The sequence below is a fragment of the Lissotriton helveticus genome, chromosome 2_1 (genome assembly GCF_964261635.1).
Source record: "Lissotriton helveticus chromosome 2_1, aLisHel1.1, whole genome shotgun sequence".
Classification (NCBI taxonomy): domain Eukaryota; kingdom Metazoa; phylum Chordata; class Amphibia; order Caudata; family Salamandridae; genus Lissotriton; species Lissotriton helveticus.
In genome coordinates, this window is record NC_136059.1 from 1,316,295,438 (window position 1) to 1,316,322,922 (window position 27,485).

General features: G+C 45.9%; 1 protein-coding gene across 1 annotated transcript in view; it reads right to left on the reverse strand.

Annotated features, from left to right (window-relative positions):
• Positions 1–27,485, reverse strand: part of FBXO10 (F-box protein 10) — a 649,798-nt gene that overhangs the window by 592,892 nt on the left and 29,421 nt on the right. Inside the window, exon 2 of the mRNA XM_078676241.1 lies at positions 5,019–5,609. Within this exon, the coding sequence (XP_078532367.1) occupies positions 5,019–5,603 (585 nt within the window). The 5' untranslated portion in view covers positions 5,604–5,609. The remainder of the gene's footprint in view (positions 1–5,018; positions 5,610–27,485) is intronic.

A 27,485-nucleotide genomic window follows, 5' to 3' on the forward strand; every position in this document is an offset into this window, starting at 1 on the left:
CTCTAGACAGGCTTGTAGGGACAACAAAGGAGTTATTCCCTTCCAGCAAGAGGGAATTGTCCACAGCCCAGGTCTCCTGCAAACAGATGATGTCAAACGTCTGAACAAAGCTAAGCCATTCTGAGACTGGGAACTTGCTTGCCAGATTGGCTATATTCCAGGAAATAAGAGAGAGGAATGGTGTGTCGCTGGAATAGGACCCCAGGGTGGCTGGCTCCGCTTGGTTCATGCATTCCGGTCGTGGAGAAGATGTCGCGGGGAGCGTTGACACAGATCCTTCCAATCACAGTTATCAAGGAGCCCCAAAGGGGCAAAGGCATTGAAGATTGGAAATGTCGTACTCATGAGTCTCCTCAGGAACTGAGGATTTTTTATTGGTACCAGAAACATTGGTCTGAAGGAAAAGCCAAAGGGAAGGGCCATAATAGAAGTGACTGAACCTATAGAGGTGCGAGAATTTACCACATGGAGAATTCTCTCTACTAGATGGAGCAGATTAAGGTTAATTATCACACAGTCCCCGTCACTGCTCTTTTTAGACTCTCCAATCCAGGCCACCCTCCGTACCATGATTATGTTTTTCTCCACTCTATATCCTAGAGTTGTGTTGCTATTTAGCCAGTGCAGGACTTTACTTTTTAGATCGTTAAAGTCTTCGGTGGAACCTGGCTTCAGCACTGGTACATTTCCCAGAACTACGACGTATGGTGTTGTTTCAGGGGGTAAGTGGATATAATTTGGGCCTGCACACTGAATACCCGGCTCCCCTAATGAAGAAGTGGAGGCCTCACATCCGGCAGTTTCCCTCTGTGTGTTCATATTACCGCCACAGCTTTCCTCTCTCCTTATGGACTCCACCTGTGGTCCTTCCTTTAGGGGGGGAGACAGGCAATGGCAGGGGTTAGAGGAGTAGTTTGGGTAACGCTCCTGCGCAAGAGGTTACTAACTGCATCAGCTACGCCACCTGTACCAACCTCCCCCGATGCTGCCTTCAAGGTGGTTTGACACTGGGCCATGTTTCTACCACTTACCTTAAGGACCGTTTGGGTGGTGCTGGCTATATATTTATATCCCCATTATTCTGTTGGAACCAGGAAGAGAATTCCCTCTTGATTGTAGTGAGACATTTCTTAATGGGTTCCAGCTTGGAATCCAGAACATCCAGAAGGGTACCAACACAGGCTTCAAGCATTGCTGCGAGCTCGTCTTTCGACAGGGCTACTGTGCCCGGGTAGATTGGGGTTAAAGAATCGGCCTTACAACGTTTTGCCTTAGCCCCCATCATCGTACATTTACGTTTAACCCCAGCCCCAGGTCCCCTGCCAGGTCCTTCCTGCCGAACAACCTTTTGGGAAACTGCTGTTGCCACTTCAGGATTGGTAGCCAGCGGCCCATGTTCGGGCAAAAAGACAGGAGCTGGACATGCCTTGTTAGATCCCCTCCAGGGTTTCAGAACTTTTGCTTTGACCAGCGGGAGGCGGCAGTGATGTTGTTGATTCTTCTAGTTCCATAGTGCTTAACAATGAGGCCTAACCTACTATCGGAATGTTGGAGCGGGTGCACAGATGGTTTACTGGAAAGCGAGAGAGGCGCCTAGCTACCAGCTCAATTTCCTTGCCGAGGACCCACGCTGCTCCCTCCAGAAAGCAGTCCATGGTTGTGTTTGGGGGAACACTTGAGTTGTTGTGGTGATCTTTGGTTTCCCCATGAGGCCAGACTAGTTGAGGAACGAATATTTAGCCTAGCAAGGCAAAGTCACAAAAAACAAAACTTGTTGGGGTCTCCATGATGGACTGTATCAAAGGATGGCCTCCCCAGTAGATTAGAGGTTAGTACAACAGGTGACCGGGATAAAAGGAAAAGGTCAAGGAGTCAGTGCCTGCAAGCAATCTGCGAGGCGGGAGGAGGGAGAACTGAAAACATCTATTAGCCTCCTTCCTCTTTAGCTGCACACAGTCCACAGTAACCAAGCGCCCCACGGGCTTACCTTGTTGCCTCGTTTCCGTTGATAAGGATTCAGGTCTTCGCCAAGTTCCTGAGTAGTCCAAGGACACTGCCCCCTACACTGCAGAATCTGCCGCGAAATCAAGAGAGGTGGCCCAGCCCAGCCTCCTACGGGCTGACGGGCACTGTGGGAGACCTGGGGCGTACAAGGCCAACTGAGCAATCAGCTCCGCAATTGGAGGGAGACTGACTGACATGTAACAACCTTGCGCCTTCTAGTTAGAGAGTGGCGGGATCATGTTGCTCGCTTTGCTTTCTTGTGTTTATGTGTGGACTTCGGCTTAACGGAGGATTCTGACCAGTAAAACTCAAGTGGTCGCAACCTTGGGAGACAATACGCTCCCTCGACTTGGAACAGGAGCAGGGCTTATGCGAGATCTGCAAAGATGTCCTGTGTTTGCTGACGTACAGTTTTGCTTCCCGGATCAACTTTGGGTGTATGACGGCGCACTTGTCATACGTCTTCGAGAGACACCTAGCACAGGTTTGTGACCATCTTCTGCTTTCTACAGTCATGGCATTAACTGTGTTGTTTTAGGAGGGGACATTGTTTCAGATAACACTGGATTTAGTTTAAAGGTCGTCGAAAGACAAACAAAATTGGAAACGGAGCTCTGGATTCTTTCTGTGAAGCGCAGAAAGAAAGCAGCTGAGGTCCGCTCCACCAACCCTTCCAGGGCGGTATGGAGCTATAGCATTGTGCCACCTAATGGCCTGCAGGAGCATTCCTGGAGAAACGTTTCCCAATCTAATATGGCACCTGAGGAGTATTGTAAATTGAGGTAAGTTGAGTTAGTTTGTAGGTTTATATAGCGCGGCTTATCACCCATGAGAGTCTCCAGGCGCTGTCCATGGACACGGAGAGATTAGGGGCCAGATGTAGGTAATTTTTATTTACCGACCTCTTAAATACCGAGTCACACCGACTCGGTATTTAAGAGGTCGGAAAATAAAAATACCGAGATGTAGGTAATTGCAGATGTGCAATTACCGAATCGGAAACAGTCGGTAATTTCCGATGTGGTAAATACCGACCAGTTAATGCCCATGCATTCCTATGGGCTTTGAAGCCCATAGGATTGATTGGGCATATACCGGTCGGTATTTACCACATCGGAAAATACCGACTGTCACAAGGGTGCAGGGGGTGTCACTTTGACACCCTCTGGCACCCCCAAAAGAGGCTCGGGTGCCATGTGGCAGGCATACCTGCCCTAAGGGCAGGTCTGCCTGTCATATGGCATAGGTGTGCATGCACACATGTGCATGCACACCAGAAACGGTATTTTACCATCAAGTAGTATTTGATGGTAAAATACCGATGTGGTACTGCTTGTGGGACTCAGAAGAGTCCCACCTACATACCAATTGTCCGGAATCAGTAATGATACCGACTCGGTATTTTACATACTCGGTAAATTTACCTACCGGTAAATTTACCGAGTCTGTAAATTACAGGGCCCTACATGTCAAATTGCTTTTACCGGGTGGTAACGGCCGAATTCGGCCGTTACCACCCGGTAAAAGCCTACCTACATCTGGCCCTAAGTGATTTGTCCAGAATCATAGGATGTTGCGCTGATGCCGAGACTCTAACCAGGATCCCCAGCTCCAAAGTCAGCAGCTCTGGCTGCTGCACCACAAATCTGTGGTTTCAAATATTAATCAGAAAAATGCACCAGTTCGAGAAATCCTACCACTCTATTTAAAAAGTTTAAATGACACGCGATTCTAAATAAATCTGTTCAAATTACGCACCCTCAAGATTGACTGCAGATTTAGAAAATTGCAAAAGAATTGCAAACGGCATTAGAAGTTTTGATACATTAAATAATTTTTGGAAATGTAAAACAATGTATCTTCTTTCTCCTGTCAGCTGTCCTGAAATTTCTATATAACTTTCAAATAATTTTTATGTATAGCCTTTCTACGGCAAATAATAATGTGCTATGCTACAATGACCTTATTTGCACAAATATAAAACTTTAAAAATAAATAGAATGGAATACATTTTTATCTTGACACTCTGGCTGGGAGTCATGCCACAGTTTGTGAGAACTATGTTAACATGCCATTAGGCCTGGAGTAAATTTTTTTGAGATTCATGTTCATCTACATTTTGGGAAAATGTATTTCAGTTGAAGCAATTTCGAAGGATATTTTATTTTCAAACGCATACTCATTGGTCTTTACTTAACTAATGCCCTTCAATAGTCTAGAATACAAGACTAGAGAAAGACATCTCTCGTAGGACTTCATCAATCCTTATTGATATATTTTATTGACTAGTGATGTCCTTTGTTCCAAGTCTCCACCTAGCTCCAAAGAATACATAAAGTTTGCTTTCGGATAATAGCCACATAAGCTGTGTTATTCAAGTGTGAAAACTCTTGTTTAAGAGCCCCATAGGTTGGCTTCTCCGGCCGAGCATGCCACATAGAAATTTTGTTTACTCAAATTGTCAACTGAGAGATTTTGAAGTAAGGAAGATTAAGGGACACTTGATAATTTGGGAACTCCTTAACTTAGATTATTACCACCATAGTGACATTTTGGGGCATTAAAAAAAAAAGGTAAATATATAGGTCAGTGATGTTTCTTTCCAGAAGGTAATTCCAGATTTCTCGCTGGGTTAAACTTCATGAATCGCAAAATCATATTCATGTAAAATCTTTGAAGACAGATGTTCTAATGTCAAACAACTGAACTAGCGCTCTCACCTGGACTACCCTGTGCATTGAAATTATATCCATCTTACATATTAAAGAAAACAGTACAACAATAACTTCACTTACCTAAGGAACACTCACTTAACAGAAAACAAATCATTATGTTTCATTCACTGAATAAGCATTCTAAGTCACCAATACTTCAAATTGAGCAGTTCCTTTAATACTTTTTGTAATGAACTTGAACTCAAACAAAGGGTGCAAATGAAGTCTGAAGGAATATTAGTCCTCAATACTGTTTTGCATTGAAAGGATGGTCATATTAAAAGGACAATGTATACCCACCTTATACACAATTGGTGTGAACCAAGCTGGCATGAAGACCAAATTGCATAGCCGGGTTGTTGGACACTGCTGGTCAATGCACACCAGCAATGCCACATCTCCAAGTTTCCCCTTGCCCACAATCTCCACAGGTACCTTCACAGCAAGTTCATTTTGCTCTTCATAAACCCCAGGCAACAGCATGATTCGATCATATATGTTGGCTGAAGCCAAGGCACTCCTCAGGGTCTCATACTCGCAACCAGACCCAACAAATATAATCCGCCTGTCTTTTTTCCTCCGGAACAAATAAAAACAGTTGGAGGATTCCAAGTCATGTGTATTTTTGGACCATGTCTTGGCTGCTACATAGTGCTGCTTGAAGGCTTCCCTCCAGGACTGAGGCTCAACATCTGGTTGGTTTGGCCAGTTTGGATGCCGACACTCTATGCAACCCAGGCACAGCTGTCGCCATCTTGTGTTATCCAGGCTGAGGACAAGCTCACGCCAAGACCTACAAACCCAACTGCAGCGACCAAGTTCCGGTAGAGGTAGGTAGGCAAGTATCAGACGCCACAGTTCCAGTGGGAGTCCACCAACCTCCATAATCACCTAGAGGTTTTGGGAAATAAAAAGTATACTTAAGAAAAGCAAAGCAAAGAGAGTGTCATACGTTTTATAAGTAAACAGTAAATGCAACAGGAAGGAGGTTTTGAGACATATTTACTCCTAAACCCTCCATTAAAAAGAACATTTCAAACACTGCAACCTATTCTCATTTATTCTTTGAAAACATTCAAACTTTTCCTATTCACCATCAGCTTACGTTGTATAATTAGCAGGGTGGAAAAAAAATATGTGCCTCTTTTAGTTCTGCAGATGAAGATTTTCATTGCATTTGTATCTTAACAACTCTGATGAAAACGTCCACCACAAAAGCCCTCTCCTCATCCTTGCTCCCTTTTGTCACAAGCTGATAAACATTTCATGAGAGCAAGTTGCTTCCCAAAAAACATAGAATTCACAGCCTGGTGATGGGGAATAATTCAAGTATGTCAATCTATGAAAGGTCCTATGCTGAAGAATATGCAGTAAATGTACAGGTTTTATGATATATTCACACACATGGTATTCACTGAAAATCTACCAGTTATGCGAATGCCAAAATCAAGTAACAGCAAAGTTTTTCAAAACCTCAAACAAGACCAATTCACAAAGACTCTGTGTAAAGTCAGAAATCTAATTCTGTAAAATGAATACTAGGTTCAGAATGGATTTTCTACTTTTTAGGGTTTCTCAGCGACCCTGAGGGTGCTCCAAGAAATCTGCAAGAGTTTTAGATGTATTGTGGTTTCTAAATGTGTAAAATTACCACATGCAGAATTGGCAAGTGTAGCAATTCCTCCTCACGGACAGAATTTCTGCATTCACAAGCCCGCTTTTCAAATCTATAATTTATATTTAAATGAACTTCTTAACACAAAGATTTGTATTCTGAATCTGTAGATTCCACCTACTGGTCATACTCAATATAGATGTCATATTGATATTAAAAAGGCAGGAGGATAGAGGTGGACAATAAGATTAAATAGGTCACAAAAAGATAATAACCCATTCATACCCTGGAGAAGGCTCGGTCAAAAGACAAGAACATTTCAGTTTATCCCTACCCCATCAGTAAAAAGCAAACATGAAACTGGGATAGGATAATCAAAATATTGGACAAACCCAACAGAAACAGTATTGCTAGCGATAAGCCAGAAACGGTTGACTACACTTAGCAATACTAATATCTGTACCGCGGCAGGGACGGAAGTGTGGCAGTGCTGGATCAAAACACTTTGGTATCATGGTGAGTTTGCGGAACTGCCCATCGTTAGCTTGTGACCAGTCAATTTCTATCGGCCTACGGTTTTGAAGGTCCTTGAAATCAAGAGATGATTTTTCCAGGAGAGGGGTAAAATAGCTGAATTAATGGTTGCTGTCACCGTTCCCTGGATTAAACAAGCATTATTAATTCCCCCCAAAACTGGAACAAATAGTTCTGAGTACGCTGCTAGGGCCCAACCTACACCATATCATAATTATTATCCGCTGGCTTCACTGTTATTAACGCATCTTGTGTAACCAATAGACTTCCTGGGTGGAACCGAAAGCAGGGGACACAGCTAGATATGTCTGTCTTAGCGATTCCAATGGACAGTGCATTTAAATTTACATCAGTTTTAGCAGTTTGCCCAGTGCCCTCCCTTGTTTCCATGACTTTGTCTGAAAGAAGACAACTATCTCATTGACATGGACTTGGGCTTCTGTTTCTTATTCCGAGTTGCAATCTAAAAGTGTTTTTTTTTTTTAAATATTTTTATTTTCTGCAGTAATTATCTCAGCATTACAGCATTTGTTTTCGTTACGTCGTGCAATATAGTCTGTACTGTGCACATAAATCTGAGTATACATAACATTGCAGTTTTCTTTTTCATAACATCCCTTATAATTCTTAAACCCCCTCCCGCAACTTCCCTTACACTTAATCAAATCGTCCGTGTGTTTCTCATTGTACTGGGTCATTTCTATACATTACAGTAATATCCTCTGTTCCTCCTACCTCCAACACTCCTGTCTTCAGTATTAACTTCCTCCGAGTTTCTCAACTACTGCACCCTTCAGTGTGCTTCCATTTCAATCAGGTGGGGGGGAGGGTTGGGGGGGGGGGGGAGAGAGAGATGGGAGCGGGGGAGGTCCTAGGTTTTGCATTCGTTATACATCATAACCATCATACTAGCAGCGTTTGCCTATGCCAATACAGTGACATCACATGCTTCAAATCCTATGAGTATGGCTTGCCATTCCATTGAGATGTGCATTTTACGGAGGCCTCTACGCTCCTCTCTCTGCAGTTCGGTTCCTTCTGCTTTCCCCCATCGTAGCACCTCCCCATGCCAGTCACCAGGGTCAAGTGGCCTAGTGGATTTCCACCTCATCTTTATCGTTATTTTAGCCAAGAGGAGGGCCAGATCTACGAAACGTGTGGTGGTGCTTTTCTTCCTTTCGGTGGGGCTCAGACCTAGTATACAGTATGTCAGGGAGGAGTAAGGTCTAGCGGGTGTGATCGCTGTCAGAGCCTTGTGTATTGTCCCCCAGTAATGACCCAGTCTGGGGCAGTCCCACAACATGTGCAGGAGGCCAGCGTCCACAGCCATGCATCGGGGGCACCTGTCCGCCGCTTCCGGCAACATAATGTGCAGTCGGTGGGGGGTAAGGTACGCCCTATGCATAATCATTAGTTGAATGAATTTAAATTTAGGGTTTCGTGACACCTTTTTGGGGAATTTCAATACCTTTTCCCATTCCTTGTCTCGGAGCGCCCGTCCTATATCTTGTTCCCAGCGCTCCCGGGTGGGTTGTAGGGAGGTCGCCCTTCCAGTTCGTATGCCATACGTCAATCATTTCGTTAAGTGGCTGCCGGTCCCCATTAAATATTGCATGGTGAGTAGTGGGTTCGTAGGTGGCTCTGTGCCGTCCCATGCCCAAGTCGTGGTAATGTAGTGTGTCACTCGCGCATGCATTAAAAACAATGCTTCAGGGGTCAGGTGCGCTCGTGCGAAGTCCACGTGTTTCATGAGATTACCGTCCGTAAAAAAGTCACCTATTTGCATAACACCAGCGTCATGCCATGTTCGGAGCTCGCGCTCCGTCAGTTTCCCTGTCCCAAGGGGAAGTCCTAGCAAGGGTATTGTGGGCGCGAAAGAGGTTGTCGCACTCGCATATTTGACAGCTTTCTTCCAGCACCTGATTGCAAGACGTAATAGGTGTGGCGTCGATCTGGGTATCCTGACATTCGGTAGCAGTAGGCGGTGTATGATGCCGCAGTCCCTATCGGCCGTGGTCATGTCTAGCTCATGGAGGTTACGGCCCGCCAGCCAGTAGGCCAGCCATTGGAGTTGGCAGGCGTAGCTATATGCGGTCATGTCTGGGACCCCCATACCGCCCTGAGATGTTGGCAATTGTAACTTAGCGAGACTTATACGTCGTCTTCCCGATCCCCATACCAGTTCCGTCAACAATGTGTTCAGTAATTTAAAGGTGCTCATCGGTACGAGGAGCGGGAGGTTCGTCAAGAAGTAAACCATTCGGGGTAGGACCACCATCTTGGTAATTGCCACCCTTCCTGCTATTGACAGTGGCAGGGTATTCCAAAACTGTACTTGTGCTTTAAGGGTTGCAAGCGCCCTACCCAGGTTACCGTCTAGGAGGTCTTGCGTGTCGCGGTATATTTGCATCCCTAAGTATTTAAATGTCGAGGGCACCATCTGGAACCTATGCGGGGGAAACTGTAACTGGGTATCACCTGAAGCATCAGCAAAGCAGTAGCCGTATGATTTAGTTTCATTTATAGCAAGGCCTGATATTGCTCGGAAAGTTTCAAAGATTTCAGGCATAGGATCTAGGCTGCCCGTCATGTCCCTGACGTATAATATTATATCATCTGCATAGGCCGATACTACGTGTGGCACTGAATTGCGCAGTATCCCCCGTGGTGCGATCTAAAAGTGGGTTAATTAGACGTTTTGTATCAGGATTGAGAGCTTAATAGGCTATTGCAATGATTTTAACTTCTAAATATTGGACCTTTTCATTCAGAAGTGCACTATGATATGTTTTGACCATTTCTTTTCATTTCGCGTTTTCGCTGGCAGGTAAATTTCAGCACTAATGGAAGACAAGGGAACCACTTACAACTCCATTAAATAAAGAGATAGTCTATTGCTGCTATATAATGAAAACAAAAAATCCCTACTATAAAAAACATATAACGACATCCGGCTTTGGAAAGCTGGGAGGATCGCATTAATTTTTTCTGATTCTGTGTTCCAGTACTTTTAAATCAAACTGAAGTATTTGTTCCAGGATAATACCAAGGGGTTGAAATAAATCAATTGAAAAAGACGTAACTTTCATGTATAAAAGCTAACGATTATGCCATTTTTTTCAGCCTCACCTTGCATCTAAGATCTAAGGTTAATCCAACTTCTGTGGACTCCCTCTTTCTTTATAATTTAGTCTCCGTGTTCTACTTAAACACCCCAACCACATGCAGTGTTTAATTTGGGTGAATTCACTATGAATGGATGTAGGTGTTTATTTTTATTTTCTTCAGTGTTTTTGTAAAGTATTACTAATCACCCTGTTGTGGAATCTGTAAAGGGATCTAAGTAGACAGTGCAAACCTAGCTACACAGCAACAAAAGTGGTGGTAGAGGGAATGTACTATATCCATACAACAAGCATGCATTTTGCTTGAATTCCTCTTTCTGTCAGCTGTTCATTTTATTAAGTTTATAGCATAAATTGTAGTCTAGGGTTGTCTTTGTAAAACTGACATTTGTCAGGATTTTGTAATATTGTCACTTTGGTGGTGATCCCAGGCAACCCACCTACCCAGGGTACTGCATTATAAACCCAAACCACTGAACTATCAACACAGGGTACCACAAATACAACCCCATCACTCTACACTACCACCCCTAATCCCACAAAAGCACCTTAAAGGACATTCATTTTTCACTGCCTCACTACGGTCCACCCCACCAATACTTCCACACCCTTGCATCACCACTCACTGGAAATACATCATCACCCCTGGGACCATCTTCCATCTTTGAGCCGCACTACCACCCAACAACAATGCAGAACCATCTTAGAACCACACTACTGCACTGTAACCACCGGTGCACTATCACCTTTATAGCACCCCCATCCATCATCATCACACTACACCACACCGTACCGCACTATTGCCCCAACCCTTGATTAGCTTCGCCAGTATGGCAAAATCACATCCAGCACCACCCTACCTACGTCATCAGTGTGCCAACTCATACTGCCCAACTACTAATGCCACATCACCACCCTCTAGCCCCAGCACAGTTCAACCCCAACATCACCAGCCAACTACCCTACAAAAGCATACCTAACCATGCAACAGTCACTCTTGTACCCTACAATTACATGTAAATGTAAATGTGGGATACTTGTAAAGCGCACTGTTACTCTACCCGAGTGTCCTGGCGCTGTAGACCGCTGGGGAACCCGTCCTGGTTTTCCCTGTGAGATGGTCCCTTTCTGGGTATCTCCAGGGTGAAACCAGGCATCCCCGGCATCTGTGGGGGGCCGTTGTAGAGATGAGGCAAGCTTAATGCCCAGAGTTACCGAGTGTGTTCCCTGGTTAGAGTAGGCACTGAGGCGAGGCGAGAATTATCAAGTCCGTTGACCCTGGTCCAAGACCCTGCCGCGTCGGGAATTGAACCCTGGTCCCGGGCCGTTCTCTGCTTACAGGTCTGCCGCCTCTAACCAGTGAGCCACACCACTCCACTAATAGAACCATTCACGGAACCAAGATGTCTGGCTATTTTTCACACTGCCATGACTTTTGCTGTTGAATCTGAATGTGCCACTTTACATTGTGCATCTTATTTTTTTTTGGGGGGTGGGTGGGGCGTAGGTGTCAGGAGGAACGGTTTGCTAAGGACTTTCTCTTTTCTAAGCCTTCATTACCCGTGAGAGCTGGCTGAGTGCCCATCAAACCTAATTATTTCCTTTTGTACTTAACAGGTCTATTCACTAGTGACGTTTTCCACCCTTCTGTGACTGATTACGACTGTTTAATAGGGTTCAGTTAGAGTCTAATGGAGGCTGGTGCCGTTCTGAGCGTCTAATAAGCAGTACTAAATAAACGATGTTCCGGGCGCTGTGAATACAGCGTATGACAGAAAAATTAACATTATTTTCTTGCAGAATATGACTTAGAATACTACACGGAGTAGATTTTAGCAACGTTTAACGATGGGAGGAACAGTCTCGAAGCTATACCAGAGTTGGAGTGTGGGTCCAAGGATTCCATCTGCTGAATGAATTCAGAACTGTATATTTTCATTCCTTTTAGTTAGTTTACTCACGGTTATTAAGCAGCAAACAGAAGAGAATTGGCGGTCTTTGCTAAGAGAGATTATTTACACAGACGCTATAACCGAAAACTGCCAAAGACAAAAAACGTAATAATTAGATTGCGGACTATTAGGTTGACTTGTAAAGACGCTCGCGCAATTCATGGTGAACACATACATATTCTATGGGGCTTCGGTTCATCATCCTTCAGCTATTGGCTCCTTTCGTTCTGTAACCTTCAGCCACTGGCAGGAGACATGTCAATCACACCTGACATCAGCCAACCAGTATTTCAGGCTCACCATCTTTCCATTGACTTCAATGGAGCTGGACTGGTACATCCAATCAATGCATGAGGGCTGTTTTATATCTCAAAAGTACACACATTACACATTTAATTAGTTATCACATCTGTGACTTTTATTCACAAAGGAAGCTATTTTTAGTTGGTTTGCAGTGCAGTAGGATTTTTGTATTGCTTTTGTCGGCGCTGGAGTGCACGCATCAAACTTACTGGCTTTGCCAAGCTTGTTTTTAAGAAGGCGCTTAGTACACACAGAAAATGCAGGCTCTTTTACGCTTGTCACCTGGAAAAGTGCGGCAACCTTTCGGGGAGTCAGGTGTACCGCGAGCAAGAGAGTACAAACCGTTCGGCCTGGTGCAGATTCCAGCACTTTTATGTTGGTAAACATAGTTTTTTTAAAGAAACCACTAACCTTGGGTTCTGAAAAAAGCCTGGTGCCCTGTGTAAAGCGCTTCAACGCCTGGTCATGGATAGCAAGCGTGCTATAAATTCCCTTACAAAGCATATCCCTCCTGGCCCACACGAAAAATAATAATACCCAGTGGTCAGACTGTAGTACATAAAGACAGCACAGTAAGACATTAGACAAATCTGCTACAGGTCATGTCGCGGACCCAATACTGTACCATTCCACAGCAATAAACAACCCATGCTATCACACTACTAGCCATTAGATTTAATGTAGTTCACAACTGCAGGTCCCAACAAGCTACATCCTATGACCGCTTCTTGACTTCTCCCAATGACAATCAGATATGTGATGATATAAAAGTCCATCTCAGCAGCTCTCCCAACCACCATTTCTCCCTTCAATCTATGCCTGTTCAGGGATATAACCTTAAAACAAAAGATATCAGGACGGACAACCTAGTACTGTAACCAACTAAGTCGAATATGATCATAAAAATACCATAAAGGGACTTGGAGAGCTGTTCAAAGCTCCCTGCTTACTGAAAACCATAAACTGTACCTCTCTCACACCTCTTCATCCATCACACTGCTAAGCACTGCGTCCCATAACACGACAACCACACCTTGGTGGTCATCGCACATGGCATGAAAACAATTCCCACATAGGATCAAAACAAAGTCAGCGCAATTCCAACCACACACCCTACACTGTGTTGCGTGCTTCCATGTAGGCAAGTATGTCACCATCCCACAGAGGGGTAGGAAGCACTATGTAAATGTACTAATACAACATAATCATACAACACAGGGTTATAGAAAACACTACAGATGCCAATGTTCTGTTCTATCTTTGCTGTTTTATTCAACTTTCACCAGAGTGCCTTCTCAAAGTATAGCATTGGCATCATCAACGGTTGTATGACAGAACAACGCAGGGAAATACACTGCATGCCTTTATCACACGTTTTACCCCGCATTTTTTTAGATCGCATATGCTTTTACAACGTATGCCTTTACCACGCATTGTTTATATATAGAAAAAACTTATTTGTGGGGGGAGACCCCACTCACCCCCGAACTTACCTTAAATGCGTGATAAAGGCATACGTTGTAAAAGCATATGCGTTTTAAAAACATACGTGGTAAAAAATGTGTGGTAAAGGTACAACGTGGTAAAAACCTTGTTGTAAAGGCTGTTTACCATCAACAACACATCACACGTATTCAGTCGTCAGTCATGTTCCAGTTCTAATATTTCAATCTTTAAGGTTGGTCATAAATGCATGGGTTTGAGCTTGTTCCCAAATTTGCAGACCACTTGCCGAGGTCTGACTTAATACATACCTTTGTTCAGTGTTCCTGACTTTAGTGAAACAAGCATTGACAAAGTCAATAAGTCTGGTGACATAGTTGGTGAGAGCGCCACCTCTATGCAAACAGAAGATAATGTTACACACTTTGTGCACTCAACACACATTGTATACTTGTGAACCAAATTTTCCATCAGAACAGTATATTGGCGATAAATAATAGACGTTTATTTTTACCCAACTTAACAGTACTCATTTTATCGATCTCCGAAGGATGAAAGGCTGAGTGAACCTGCAAAGATTTGAACCTGTAACTATGAGGTCAAACACAGATTCCTGCAGTAGATGCATTAGTACACTAAACCACCAGTTTTGGCATAAAAATCCTGGAACAAGCTCCCTAAGAAACTAAGGATCCAATGCATTTAGAAATCAGAAAACCAATGCGACTTAGCTTTTTTCAAATTCAAGCATGAGAGCCAATTGAGTCACAGTTGTTTATGTGGCCTGTTAGACGATCACTAACACACCATTCCCATACTTCACTAAACAAAAGTTACTGCTACATAGTGCTGCACAGAGACAACTCAACCGCCACCCTTGTCCAACATACAAAATAAATGGAGTATCAACTAACTCGACCAACCTGAAAATTGGCAGGAAAGTGCTACATTACAAAACTGTACTCTTTGCGACTGCACACACTTCTTCTGTGCCCACCTTTGTCTGTACATAAATGTGGTATAGTATATATGGGTGTAGGGGGCGTAACCAACCATGGCGAGTAGCGAACATGACTGAGAGCCGCTTCGTTGGACGGCCCACAATCTGGCCCCATCCAGCCACCGGCCTTACCGAAAGCCTCACTGCCCGTGGGGCACTGAAGAAAAGGGAGGGTTGTAACGACACAAGGACAGTCAGGTGTCCTGCATCAGGCCAGGATCACAAGGACTGCAAGATTGCTGGACCCAAGCGGGGTAGGCCCCTGGAGGGTGCAGTGCCTCAAGAGAGATTGGATGCTTCCCCTTCCTAGGTGGACTTTAGCTCTTCACACACCCACCCCCCGTTGAGTCAGATGATTGCTACCCCACGCTAAGCATGAGATCGAAAGGACCATCAGATGTTGATTGAAGGACACCCCATCCAGATGAGGACTAACACGCCGGAGGTTGTACTGGTGAATGGGGGCGACATAAAAATTCTGATGTGCAGCCCTCCTAAGACCATAGAGGGCGGAAGGGGGTAACCCAGGTGAGAGCACACCACATCCCCCGACAATGGCAAAAGGCCTATGAGGCTGAGGGACTTTCCTCCCATTCACAGCATGGACTGCAGCGAACTGTTCAAGAGGGTAGGCATCAGAAGACAAGCGCAACTCCCATGAGGGTGGAGCTGAGTCGACTCTGCCCAGCGGGCCCACCCAAGGTTCACCCTGGCCAGAGTCTATTGTTGCGCATGTGTTCCTCCCAGATTGAAGGGATGGTCCCCTACCCGGGGCCTAGCCCTTGATTGGAAGCGCTGTGGGGCTGCTTGTGCCCCCCTTACAATCAAGCGATAGCCATATAAAGGGTTGAGGCACGTCCCGGATGCGCAGGCACAGTGACGGACACTAGCCCTTGATTGGAAGCACTGTGGGACTGCTGGTGCCCTCCTTACAGACAAGGGATAGTCATATAAAGGCTTGAGGGTTGAGGCACGTCCAGGATGTGCAGGCGCAGTGACGGAGACTAGTCGTCCAAGCCAAACTTTTGACTGTATTGGGGTTCTATTGTGCAGAGGAAGGACAACAGCAGGAAACAGGCAACAGTCGGATGGATGAAGTAGACCTGCCTGAGAATGGCCCTTGTTAGAGGGCGTTCTAGCTGCTTGTGCCCCCTTTGGGTAATGGGAGTGACATTCTACCAGCCTGAGGGATGAGGCGGGTCCAGACCTTGACACAGAGGAGATCTAACCTACCCATGCAGAATTCTCAGCCACTTTGCCCCTTCGGGTTCAGACAGCGTGGGTTCTCGTGCAGTTTGGACTGAATGTGCTCCCCAGGTGAACAGCCCTGGAGATAAGTCCAGGGGAAAGGTAGGTCCATACGAACTTAGGGAGTGGATGTGCTTTCACCCCCTTTTCTTTTCTCTTCTAAGCCCTCATGGTCTGTACGAAGCAACTAGATGGAGGACGATGCACATATCCTGCATGGGGCGGCGAAGAGCAGGGAGCTCCCGCCCTTTGGGGCGTCTGGACGCCGGGAACCATGGCTCAGACTGCACTGCTGCATCATAAACTGGACTGGTGATGGATCCGGCAGACGCCAAATTAGACTAAATCCTAGAAGAAATTGCCAACACTAGGCAGGATCTGGGAGGAAGAGTAGATATTGGTTCAGTGGAACTTGACTGGCCACGAGACAATCAGAGAAAGCTTACTGCATGCATCACACAGGCCAAGAGAACGCTCGACATGCTTTGACCTGCAATGACAGATCTTAAAGGGAGGATCAAAAGCTTCTTAACTGAAGTCTACAAACAGGAAAACAGAGCAGAGGACTCAGAAGGGTGATTGCGCCTCAACAATATCCATACCGTTGGCTTTCCTGAAGGTGCAAAATGATCGGACCCAGTGGCGTTCTTCAAAGTATGGTTGGCACAGTCAGTATCGCCTCATTACCTGGTGGAGGGGGCCTACTGGGTGCTGGTGAGGCGGCCGCTGCCAGGAGCACCTTTTGAGGCAGGTTGTGGCCAGATTGATGAACAACAGAAATAAAGAGACCATATTGCAGGATGCATACATCAAGGGCCCTCTTGCTAATGACAATGCACGTATATATTTATATTCCCGGATTACAACCTGGCTGTGCAGCGCCGCAGAGCTTTGTTCCTGCGAGGGAAGACAAAGCTATGGCCAGCTGGTCTTACTTACTCATTGTTGTTTCTGGCCAAGTTGAAGATCATGGTGAACCATTCCAGCTGCTTCTTCACTTAACCTGTAGACACATGAGACTAGAAAGAACAGCGACGCTATGAATCATCAGTGTGGGAAGTTGGCCTGGGATATGCTGCCCACTAGTTATAGTGGGCACCTTGCACCAGTCCAAAAAACCCTTATTGATGATAGGCTTAAAGACAACTTTTATTGAAAGCTATCCTAGTGGAAGCTATGGAGAGCAGCCTTCAGACTAAGTCTTGAAGGAGTGTAAAGCAGCTTGGTTTACCAGGTTATAACCTCTTGAATGTCTAAATGAAAGGAGAACCACACAAGATATATATAAAATATAGGTATTTATTACTAACTCTCTAGTAATCTCTTTATGAGATTATCTAGCAAAATACACCATATGTACAAGATAGAACTTCAGTAAATAGCACAATATACAATGGGCCCCAGGGGGAGATCAAACCATACAGTAAGAAAGTGGTATAAGAACCACGACTTGACTAGACACAGTGCCTAGAGCACGTAGAATCGCTGGACCCCCAAGGAACCACCCAAGGCAGTGACACAGGGGACCCACGGGGAATTTATTACTAACACTGACACAGTGCAGTGTGAGAACATGGCCGCAAGCTCCGTTAGCTTCTATGGTGAAAGTCGCGGTTGGAATTTTAAAGATAAAGGATACTTAGGAGAGGACTTTGAGCAAACCCCTTTAGACTTAAGGGGTTCAAGGCCCAACATCCACGGGAGCACCAAAGTACTCGAGTTACCTCACCCAGGGAAGCCGGGTGCATAGGTGTCAAATGGTGTCCGGTCGCGTTGTCGTTTTCAATGGCGACCTGCTGCAAAGTGCTGCTGCCGGGAAGAAGGAAAGTGCCCGGAGAGATCCAAGCCTGGATCTAGGATGTGAAGAACCTGAAAGCAGAGGGGACAGAGTCTGGGTCACTAGCCAGTGACTAGGGGCACAATAAACGAATGCCCACCGATGTCGGGTGCTTCAGATGCGAAGAGGTGAAGCTTGACTCTGCAGCCACGAGGACCAGGAGGCGTCGACGACGACCAGGGGCTGGATTCGAGCTGTCCCACGAAGGATGTCGAGTGCTGCGGCGTCAGTGCTCGGATTGAACACAGCAAGCCTTGGCATCAGCAACCCACGCAGGAAGAGAAAAGATGCTTTGGTGTGGACCAGCAAGGTCCAGGGGACTCCCCAAGTGATGGAGAGTCAGGGCACGTCTGGAGCAACCAGGGAAGCCTAATTAAAAACTTAAGAGATGCCTTCTCAGGGACCCACAGGTAGACAGACCAGGGTTCGTGAAGGGACCTCGAGAGAAAGCACAAAGGGCCGACTCATGGAACAGTCGTGGAGTGTAGGCCGGCAATCTTCTGTGGAATTGCTGCTCGGGGTCAGGGCTACAAGTAACCCAAAGCTCAGCTTCAGCGGTCGTCGGAAAGCTGATGCTTCTGCGAATGGTCGCAGTGTCCAGGGGTTCGGGTTGCACTGTCTAAACGAGGGATACCGGCCTCAGACTTGCTGAGCACGCACATCGACCTCAGAGACCACGGAAACCCACCTCCTGTGTTGCAAAGTTCTTCAGATTCCTCAGGAGCTTCGGAGATGCAAACTGGTTAGATGCGTCTTTGGTGCCTGCCACTCAGGGGAGTAACTCCTTAACTACATGGGAGATTCTTCTGTCATCTAGCGACTTGTAGATCTTTGAAGTTCCAGGATTCAGTATCAGAGTTTCGTCCAGGTAAATCTAAAGTCCTGTAGTCAGGGGTCCCTACTTTATACCCAAGGAAGGGGTGGGACAAACTCTGGGGAACCACCTATGGGAGGGTTTGGAAAGAGGGGTGGCTACACCCATTTCCTTTGTCTAGTTTCACGCCAGAACAGGGGCTGGTAGCCCCTGCAACTGGTTTGAACTGGGCTATGCACAGGGACACCAAATGTGCCCCCAGTGCAGACTTCAAAGCACTCTTGGAGTGGTCCCACCCAGCCCCAATACACTAAAGTCAGTTTGTGAGGTGGTTACACCTTCCTGTGACAGGAAACCTATTATCCAGGCCTCCCCTGCCAGAGTTTCGTCCAGCCGCAGGAGGCCAGACTTGTGTCTGTGGCTGCAGCATCCATTTTGTAATGCCAGGGTTCTGCTAAGCTGGTACTGGGTGTACCGGTGTGGCCATGTTTCTCCCTCTAGGAGGGTGGAATCATACCTCTGGTACTGGCAAGGAGGTATGATTCCAAGGTGTTTGACACCAAACACAACATGTTTCCTTACAGCCATTCCAAAGTTAGCATTTACCACGAGGTTATAATGCACTTAAGAGTACATGGTCTTACTGCATCACAGAACAACCCCGGACAATAGATTCCGAAGGCTGCAGAGGGGCTGTGCTCATGCATGGGCACCCTCTCACACAAAACCCAGCACCTTGCCTTCAGGATTGATAAGGCCTGCCATAGGGGTGACTGATCGATTTATCTGTGTAGTAATATAAGGTAGATATAGGGAATCTATATCTAAGTAAGGGGTGCATACACCACCTTACACAGGCTACTGTAGCAGACCTGTTGTGTCATTTTGAGTGGTCTCTCAAGGATGGCATAATACATGCTGCAGCTCCTGAGAGGCCTCTGGGGTACCTATGCCTTGGGTGTATAGGATACCATATACTAGGGACTTATAAGGGTACCCCAGAATCCAATCTGTGGTGTACCCAAAGAACATGCAATCATTTAAGAGAGGAAGCAGCTAGGCTGGGGTCCTGGATAGCAGGGCCCCAGCCAGACTAAAGTCGAAAAACAGAGAAACATCAGCAAAAAGTGGGGGTAACTATAAGAAGCAGATCCTACTCTCCTACAATCAGAATCCAATACACCGACAACACGAACACCACTGACTGGCGCATGTCGTGGACGAAGATGCCGTAGCCATGAGAGTGGAGACATAGAGGTTGCTGGAGCCCCTATTCTTACCCAGGCTTGCAAAGAGCAGATGTCGGCGCTAGCGGGAGGCACCAACCTGTGAGTGACGCGATGCTCCCCTTCCCAACAGATTCTTGTAGAGACACCATCTGATGCAGGATCCAGCATGTTAGAAAGGAGCGCTGCATCTGTGGTCCTACCTGCTGTCATGCCACAGACAGCGGATGATATTGCCTGACCCATCTGCAGTCTGATGTCGGAAGGCCCCATGGAATGGTTTTTTTCTCCCCCTTCTGCACTGGAGATGTGTGTGACAGCCTCTCCCCTCAGATCGAGAGTCTATGCCTTCCTCCCTCCCTCCCTTCAGGTTGATGATCTATCTGCATGGCCATCCCCCTCCACCCAAGTATAGAATAGTCATGCTACAATCGAGAGATGGGATCAGTGGGGCTAGACTGGATGGCTTTCAACATCAATACAAAGATTGACTTCAAAAGGGTCATACCCCATTCCTCCACACTTATTAGGCAGATATGCATTGGTTCTAGGCGAGCTAACGGTTGTGAGCAGACTGGAGGTCCCACCAATGGAAATGTACACTGTTTGTTTGGGCAGTTAGATGTTGCTCTACTGTCCTGGGATTGGTAGCTTGGAGTTCTGTTCTTAGTTTTTATCAAGCCATGCAGCGCGATTGACACCAGCCCAGAGCGCTGCCTTCCAAGTGCATCAGAAAAAACAAGGGTGGCTGGGCCCAATGGGAAGGAGGGTAGGCAGGGCCTCACTACTCAAAAATAGAAATCTTTGCCTATGCCTCCGAACTAATTATGGTACTCACAGATTCATGTACGAGTAAACAATAGTTTATTAGTTTACCCAAGCAACAATTTATGTTTTTCAATTGGTATTTAATTCACACACAAGAGATATTCAAAAAGCAGACCAAAGGCTGCTGTCAACTTCATGTCTTAGCCATATACACTTCAGAAGAACAATTCGTACATATATACAGTGAAACAGCAAATAAATAACGTGTTCAACAAAAAAATGACAAAAAGTGACTTTTACCGTAAACACATTTCACCACGCACATAATTGAATGACATGGACAATTATGCCATACATAAAAACTTTTTGCAAACAAAAGAGAGATAAGAATGTAAATTCAAACAAGTTCTACTCCCAAAACCTGAACCTGATCTAATCAATTAAGTCACAGGAACATTGCTCATTTTTGCATCAATAACAATGGCCAACTGGCCAGTGGTGAACAGAAAGGGGGTGCCGACGCGTTTCGAATCCAGATTAATGAATTGCTGGATTCTCGTCAGGGCAGTATGATTCTAATCCGTGGGAACTTGTGATATTCTGCCCACAGTCGCTCCTATTTACATGAAAATGTCGTCTATGCCGTTCAGTTTACGCTGAACTGATCTTGGACACAATCGCACGTTGTGCCGATGTCTTACTGCATTTGGGGTTGTGCTCGTATCCTTTTTGCACTTCACAATTCGCAGTTGTTTATGGACCTCCGCTCACTTTCATCGTTGAACAACGATGAAAGTGAGCGGAGGTCCATAAACAACTGCGAATTGTGAAGTCAGCTTGTGTCGGGCCGTTCCGCCCTAAAAAACAGAATCCCCATTTATTGCCACCGCGGACCGCTGTGCAAAAAGGATACGAGCACAACCCCAAATGCAGTAAGACATCGGCACAACGTGCGATTGTGTCCAAGATCAGTTCAGCGTAAACTGAACGGCATAGACGACATTTTCATGTAAATAGGAGCGACTGTGGGCAGAATATCACAAGTTCCCACGGATTAGAATCATACTGCCCTGACGAGAATCCAGCAATTCATTAATCTGGATTCGAAACGCGTCGGCACCCCCTTTCTGTTCACCACTGGGCAGTTGGCCATTGTTATTGATGCAAAAATGAGCAATGTTCCTGTGACTTAATTGATTAGATCAGGTTCAGGTTTTGGGAGTAGAACTTGTTTGAATTTACATTCTTATCTCTCTCTTTTGTTTGCAAAAAGTTTTTATGTATGGCATAATTGTCCATGTCATTCAATTATGTGCGTGGTGAAATGTGTTTACGGTAAAAGTCACTTTTTGTCATTTTTTTGTTGAACACGTTATTTATTTGCTGTTTCACTGTATATATGTACGAATTGTTCTTCTGAAGTGTATATGGCTAAGACATGAAGTTGACAGCAGCCTTTGGTCTGCTTTTTGAATATCTCTTGTGTGTGAATTAAATACCAATTGAAAAACATAAATTGTTGCTTGGGTAAACTAATAAACTATTGTTTACTCGTACATGAATCTGTGAGTACCATAATTAGTTCGGAGGCATAGGCAAAGATTTCTATTTCCAAGTGCATCAGCATGCCCCGTGAGTGCACCTCTGACCCTTTGTCCCCACTTAGTTAGTGGCTAGTACACCTAGATTGCACTTACTAACATAGAATGTCTGGGGAATGGGGACAGCGCGCAAGAGACATGCAGTACAACAGTACACCAAAAGTAGAGCTGCCCAGATAGCAATCATTCAGGAACCCCACATAGCTAAAGGAGAAGACATATGCTTAGAAAAATCATGGTGTGGCCAGTATTATAGCACCACATACTCAGGATTTGCCCAAAGGGCCCTTATATGGGTGAGGCCCTCAGTGCTCTTTAAAAGAACGATAACAAAAATAGACCCCGAAGAGCGTTATGTCTTTGTGGAGGGACAGCTGAACGGTAAGCCCCTATTATTACGAAGCATTTATGCTCCAAATGTGGTGCAGCAATCATTCTTGGCAAGCTTCTCTGCCATACTGACCAGATGGGCACATTTATCCTGGATCATGGGGGGAAGACTAATTGTGTACTGAACTCTCAGTTGGACAGATTACATCCTCCCTTGCTGGCCTCCCCTGTGATGGCTGCTGTGACCAACCTATCCAAGGGGCTTACACGTTGTTTCCTGGCAGATACCTGGCCTCGTACTACATCCAGACACCAGAGAGTACTCTTGTTACTCATCGCCGCATGAGCTTCAATGCAACTTGACCGCATCCTCTGTCACCATGCCACCCCGCTGCATTTTACGAGCACCGAATACCTAGAGAAGACCCTGTCTGACCACAACCCACTTCAGCCCCAACTAACGTGGTGGTGCCACTTCCTCCGGTAATGACCTTGTTATTACAGCCTATTGATTTGGAGGATCCGGTATTCCGGGACTCAACAACTACTGCACTGTCACACTACCTAACAGACAATTGGGGCACGGCTACCGCTAGATTGACAGAATGAGAAGCCATGAAGGTAGCATTGAGGGGCCATTTCATACACACAGTGAAAGGCGTGTGAGCTGCCCTGCACTGTGATCTGGTCAGAACAGAGGCTTCACTAGGAGCACTTGAGACTGCAGCAAGAGGGGACCTTGCTGGGAAACCAGGGCTGATTGCAGTGAAAGAGCAACATGTTTTCCTTATTGAATCACAGAGGTGCCTGGACTAAAGAGCATATCAGGCTAAGATGCATGCTGAGAACGACAAACTAGGCAAACTATTCGCATGTTTATTGAAGAGTGCCATGGCGACCACTCCCATATACGCGATACAAGTAGCTCTGACGCAACTCGCCACTAGCCAAACTGACATACATACGGTGTTCACTGGCCATAATCGTTCACTCTATGATCCCGGCCCCCGAGACCGTCAAGTCCAAATCTGGGAATTCCTCAGCAAGATTACATTACCTGTCATTGAATCAGTAGGGATGGAAGAACTCAACACTCCCATTACGGAGCAGGAAATCCGAGGTGTCATAAGGGAAGCTGCCACAAGTAAGACCCCGAGGATTGGATGGGTTACCTATCGAGTTTTACAAAGCGTACGAAGTCCTACTGGTACTGAAGCTGTTAGAAATATATATGCCTGCTCTCGCTGCGAGGTGCCATCAGGGGACCTGCCACAAGGAAGGCCCTGGGATTGGATGGGTTACCTATCGAGTTGTACAAAGCATATGAAGCCCTACTGGTCCTGAAGCTGTTAGACCTATATATGGCTCCTCTTGCTGTGGGGCAACAGCCCCCAGCACTTCAAGAGGCATTACTGGGTTTGCTGCCAAAATCTGGAAGGGATCCCCTAGAGAGGACTTCCTATCGGCCCCTGTCTATGCTGGGTACAGACTATAAAATACTGAGCAAGATCATCGCAGTGAGATTTCTCACCGGGTTTATCCAGACCAAAATGGATTTATATATACCAGGTCAGTCCAGTACACTTAATATCGGCAGACTTGCGGGTGTTGGGCAAGACACCAACTCAATGGCCCTATGTAGAATGTGTAGTGCTGGACTCGGAGAAAGCGTTCGACACTGTGGACTGGGAGTATATGTTTGCAACTTTAACCACAATGGGCATAGATGGAAGGTCCTTTATTCTGAGCCTACAGCGTGTGTAAGTACAGGACAGTGCCCCTCGGCCACCTTTCGAGTTAGCATAGGCATCCACCAGGAGTGCCCCTTTCTCCACTTCTATTCGCCCTGGCAATTGAAGCATTGGTACAGGGGGTTAGACAGCAGGGCCAGACCTGGGGTATACCACTGGAGGGGACAATCCAAGTAGTCTTGCTATATGCAGACAATGTGTTGGTTTATATGAGGGACATACAGGAGGGCACTGTTAAGATAACGGAAAATTGACAGAGTTTTGCGTTGCCTTTGGACTAGGGGTGAAATGGTCGAAGACTTGTTCGTTTCCTTTTAACCCGGAGGGCCCGCTGCAGCAATTCGTGGTCAATGCGCATCCCCTTAGAAGGGAACCACACACATTCCATTACTTGGGCATCAACATCTATCACACCACCCACGACCTCATTGATGGTAACCTCACGAAAACCATTGTCTCTCTCCATCCGCAGATTTTGTTCTGGCGCACGCTCCCACTGTTGGTGCAAGGCTGAATGTCACTATCAAAAATGCTGATTCTTCTCTGCCTTTTGTGTTAATTCCATAATCTCCTGGTAAGCGAAGTACCCTTTGTACCCTCCATGCAATTCTGAGGGGCTTCCTGTGGAATAAAGGAAGGTGTAGAATAGAACTGTTCAAAATGCAGCTTGAGGTGGAAAGAGGAGGCCTTGGAGCCCCACATTTCGAATATTATTTCTTTGCAGCATAATTACAGACAATCAACAATCAATCAATCTGGGGGTTATAAAACGCTGCTACTCACCCATTAGGGTCTCAAGGCACAGTGCCCTACTTGCTGGATGGCAGGAAGATACGTGGAAGAATTGGGGTTGGTCTCCGGGTTCCATGCGCATCGGGTGGTGAGAGAAGCTTTCTTCCCATGGAGGGTGATCTCTCGGTGGGACAGTGTCCCATTACGAGTAGCCCACAGTAGTTTTCAGAGGAGTTTGCACCTCATGCCGAATATGCCTCAGTAGGCACCTGGGATTAACCCTGGGGTACACGTTCCAGGATGGATCATAAGTCCGTTTGGAGCAGCTGAGGGATGACCGGCGTTTCCTGGCTGGGCACTTCCTGGAACATAGCCAGCTGGTGGCTGAACTTGATCGACTGTGGCAAATCATTGCCACAGAACCGGATCAACACCAGTTTATACCATGCAAACCGTGGGCGAAGGCAGTCGCATGATAACAAGGCTAAGGAGATATCTTTCACATGTATCACAGGATCCCTTAATAACACTTCACAGGGCCTAAAAGGGGGACATAGGGCAAGACTTAATGCAGAAGGAAGGGACAGGGCACTCCTACACCCACGTATGGTCTCCAGTACATACAGCACAACTTTCTGCCCCTGGCTTACCTAACTCCGGCGAGACTCCACTGTCCTGGATCTGTATCAACCTGCCCACAGTATATGGAGCCTGGGGCGGACAAGGCACACATGTTCTGGAATTGCCCGAAAGTCAAAGTAATGCGGCTTGAAGTCACGGACAAACTCGCCGAAATAACAGGTCGCACTGAACTAAATATTAGGTTGTGTGTCATGCTGAGACTGTATAGGTGCAGGCACACAGGGGGCGCTACAAACAGATTCATAGACTTACTGATGCTGATGGTCCATAGACTGACCACCATGCACTGGAAAGCTAGAGTACTGCCCGGGGTGAGCCATTGCAGCGTGGTGACGCTTAAGTGGGGAGGTGCTTAGACAGTGACGCTGCGGCATGAGGAGGTATGAGGGCTGCATGGGAGAACCACTGCTGCAGATTGGGAATGTCTATTAGATGGCTTGCAGGCGCCCCAAGTTAGGCCTTGGCGCGCCGGGGTGAGACCGTTGCTTGCGTACTGGCCTCTTTCACCAATGCCTGCGTGTTCAGAAGATGGAGGAGTGGATAGTGTAACAAGGTTGTGGACCATGCGTTCACATTTACCAGATGCTAGAACTTATACTAGGGAGTTAGTTACGCAGGGCTAACAAGCCGGGAGACTGGAGAGACTATTCCACCACCTCGAGTTGTTCTAAGTACGACTTCTGCTAACTTTATTGTTTGAACTATTCTATATTTGTTGACTTGAGGAACCTGTAGCTCCTGATTGACTCGGAAAAGCAAAGTATGATTACAGGAGTTGAGGTGGGATTACTGCTTGTATTGATACTATGTTGCTAATGTCAAAACCCCTAATAAAGATGGTTAAATAAAAATAGTTTATATGGGTGTACCGGTTCCAGCACTGTCTCGAACAACCTCTCAGCCATACCTTAAGAGCAGGATGCACTCCACCTCCTCTGCCTAGTTTCTTGAAACTCTCTAGAGCGACATGCATTCTCTACAATAACCCTCCAGATTACTTATTTTTCAAAGGGAAAAGCCTGGGATCACATATATGGATTGCAATGAAAAAGTAATTGTGTTACAGAACCTGGAGAAATGTAGACAACGTGCAAGGTCACTGTTGGAGAGGAAATCATACTGCCATGCATGCGACGTCAGTCTTACTTGTTAGAATAGGCAATGAGGATGTTTTCCAACATTAAGGTCGGGTGGCCAACAATGGCGGGTTGGGTCGTCTCCGATTAAAAAACTGATAAATTTAAGGGAAAAAAAGCATGGTTTACATTTTAGAGTCATTCACCTGTAACATGTGGTACTGGTAAGAGCAAGAGAGAGATGGAGAGAAGACTGATATTTAGATGAGAATGGAAATAAAGATGGCGATAAAATGAGAATGCAGTGCCGCTGGCCATGTATGACAAGTGCGTGGATTTGCGAGTGAGAGGGAGCAGATACACTTAGACTTCAGTTGCTCATGCTGTACCTATTAGGAGTGTAACAGAGAAACTTGAGAAAATATTTAATTGTATAAAATCGAAAACTATTGACAAAGTCCATGCTTGTTTCATCTACTGTGGCAGTTGTCGGCAATAAATGGTCGTCAGAAACTTTTGAGCTTTAATCAATCCTACGCTCACTTGAGTTGGGTGTCGAAACGAGTCAGTGGTGTTTGCTCACTTGGGTTATTTTTCGCTTTGCAGATACTTCATAGATTTGCAAGTGTAACCCAGTAACCCCACTAGTCTCCTAAATCTAACCTCCCTAACTTTAAGGGTCCACCACCATGCAATTTGCATCTTTACATACAGTCAAATCTTTCTCCAGAGCCGCAGACCGAAAAGAAATTCCCTAGAGGAGAAATCCT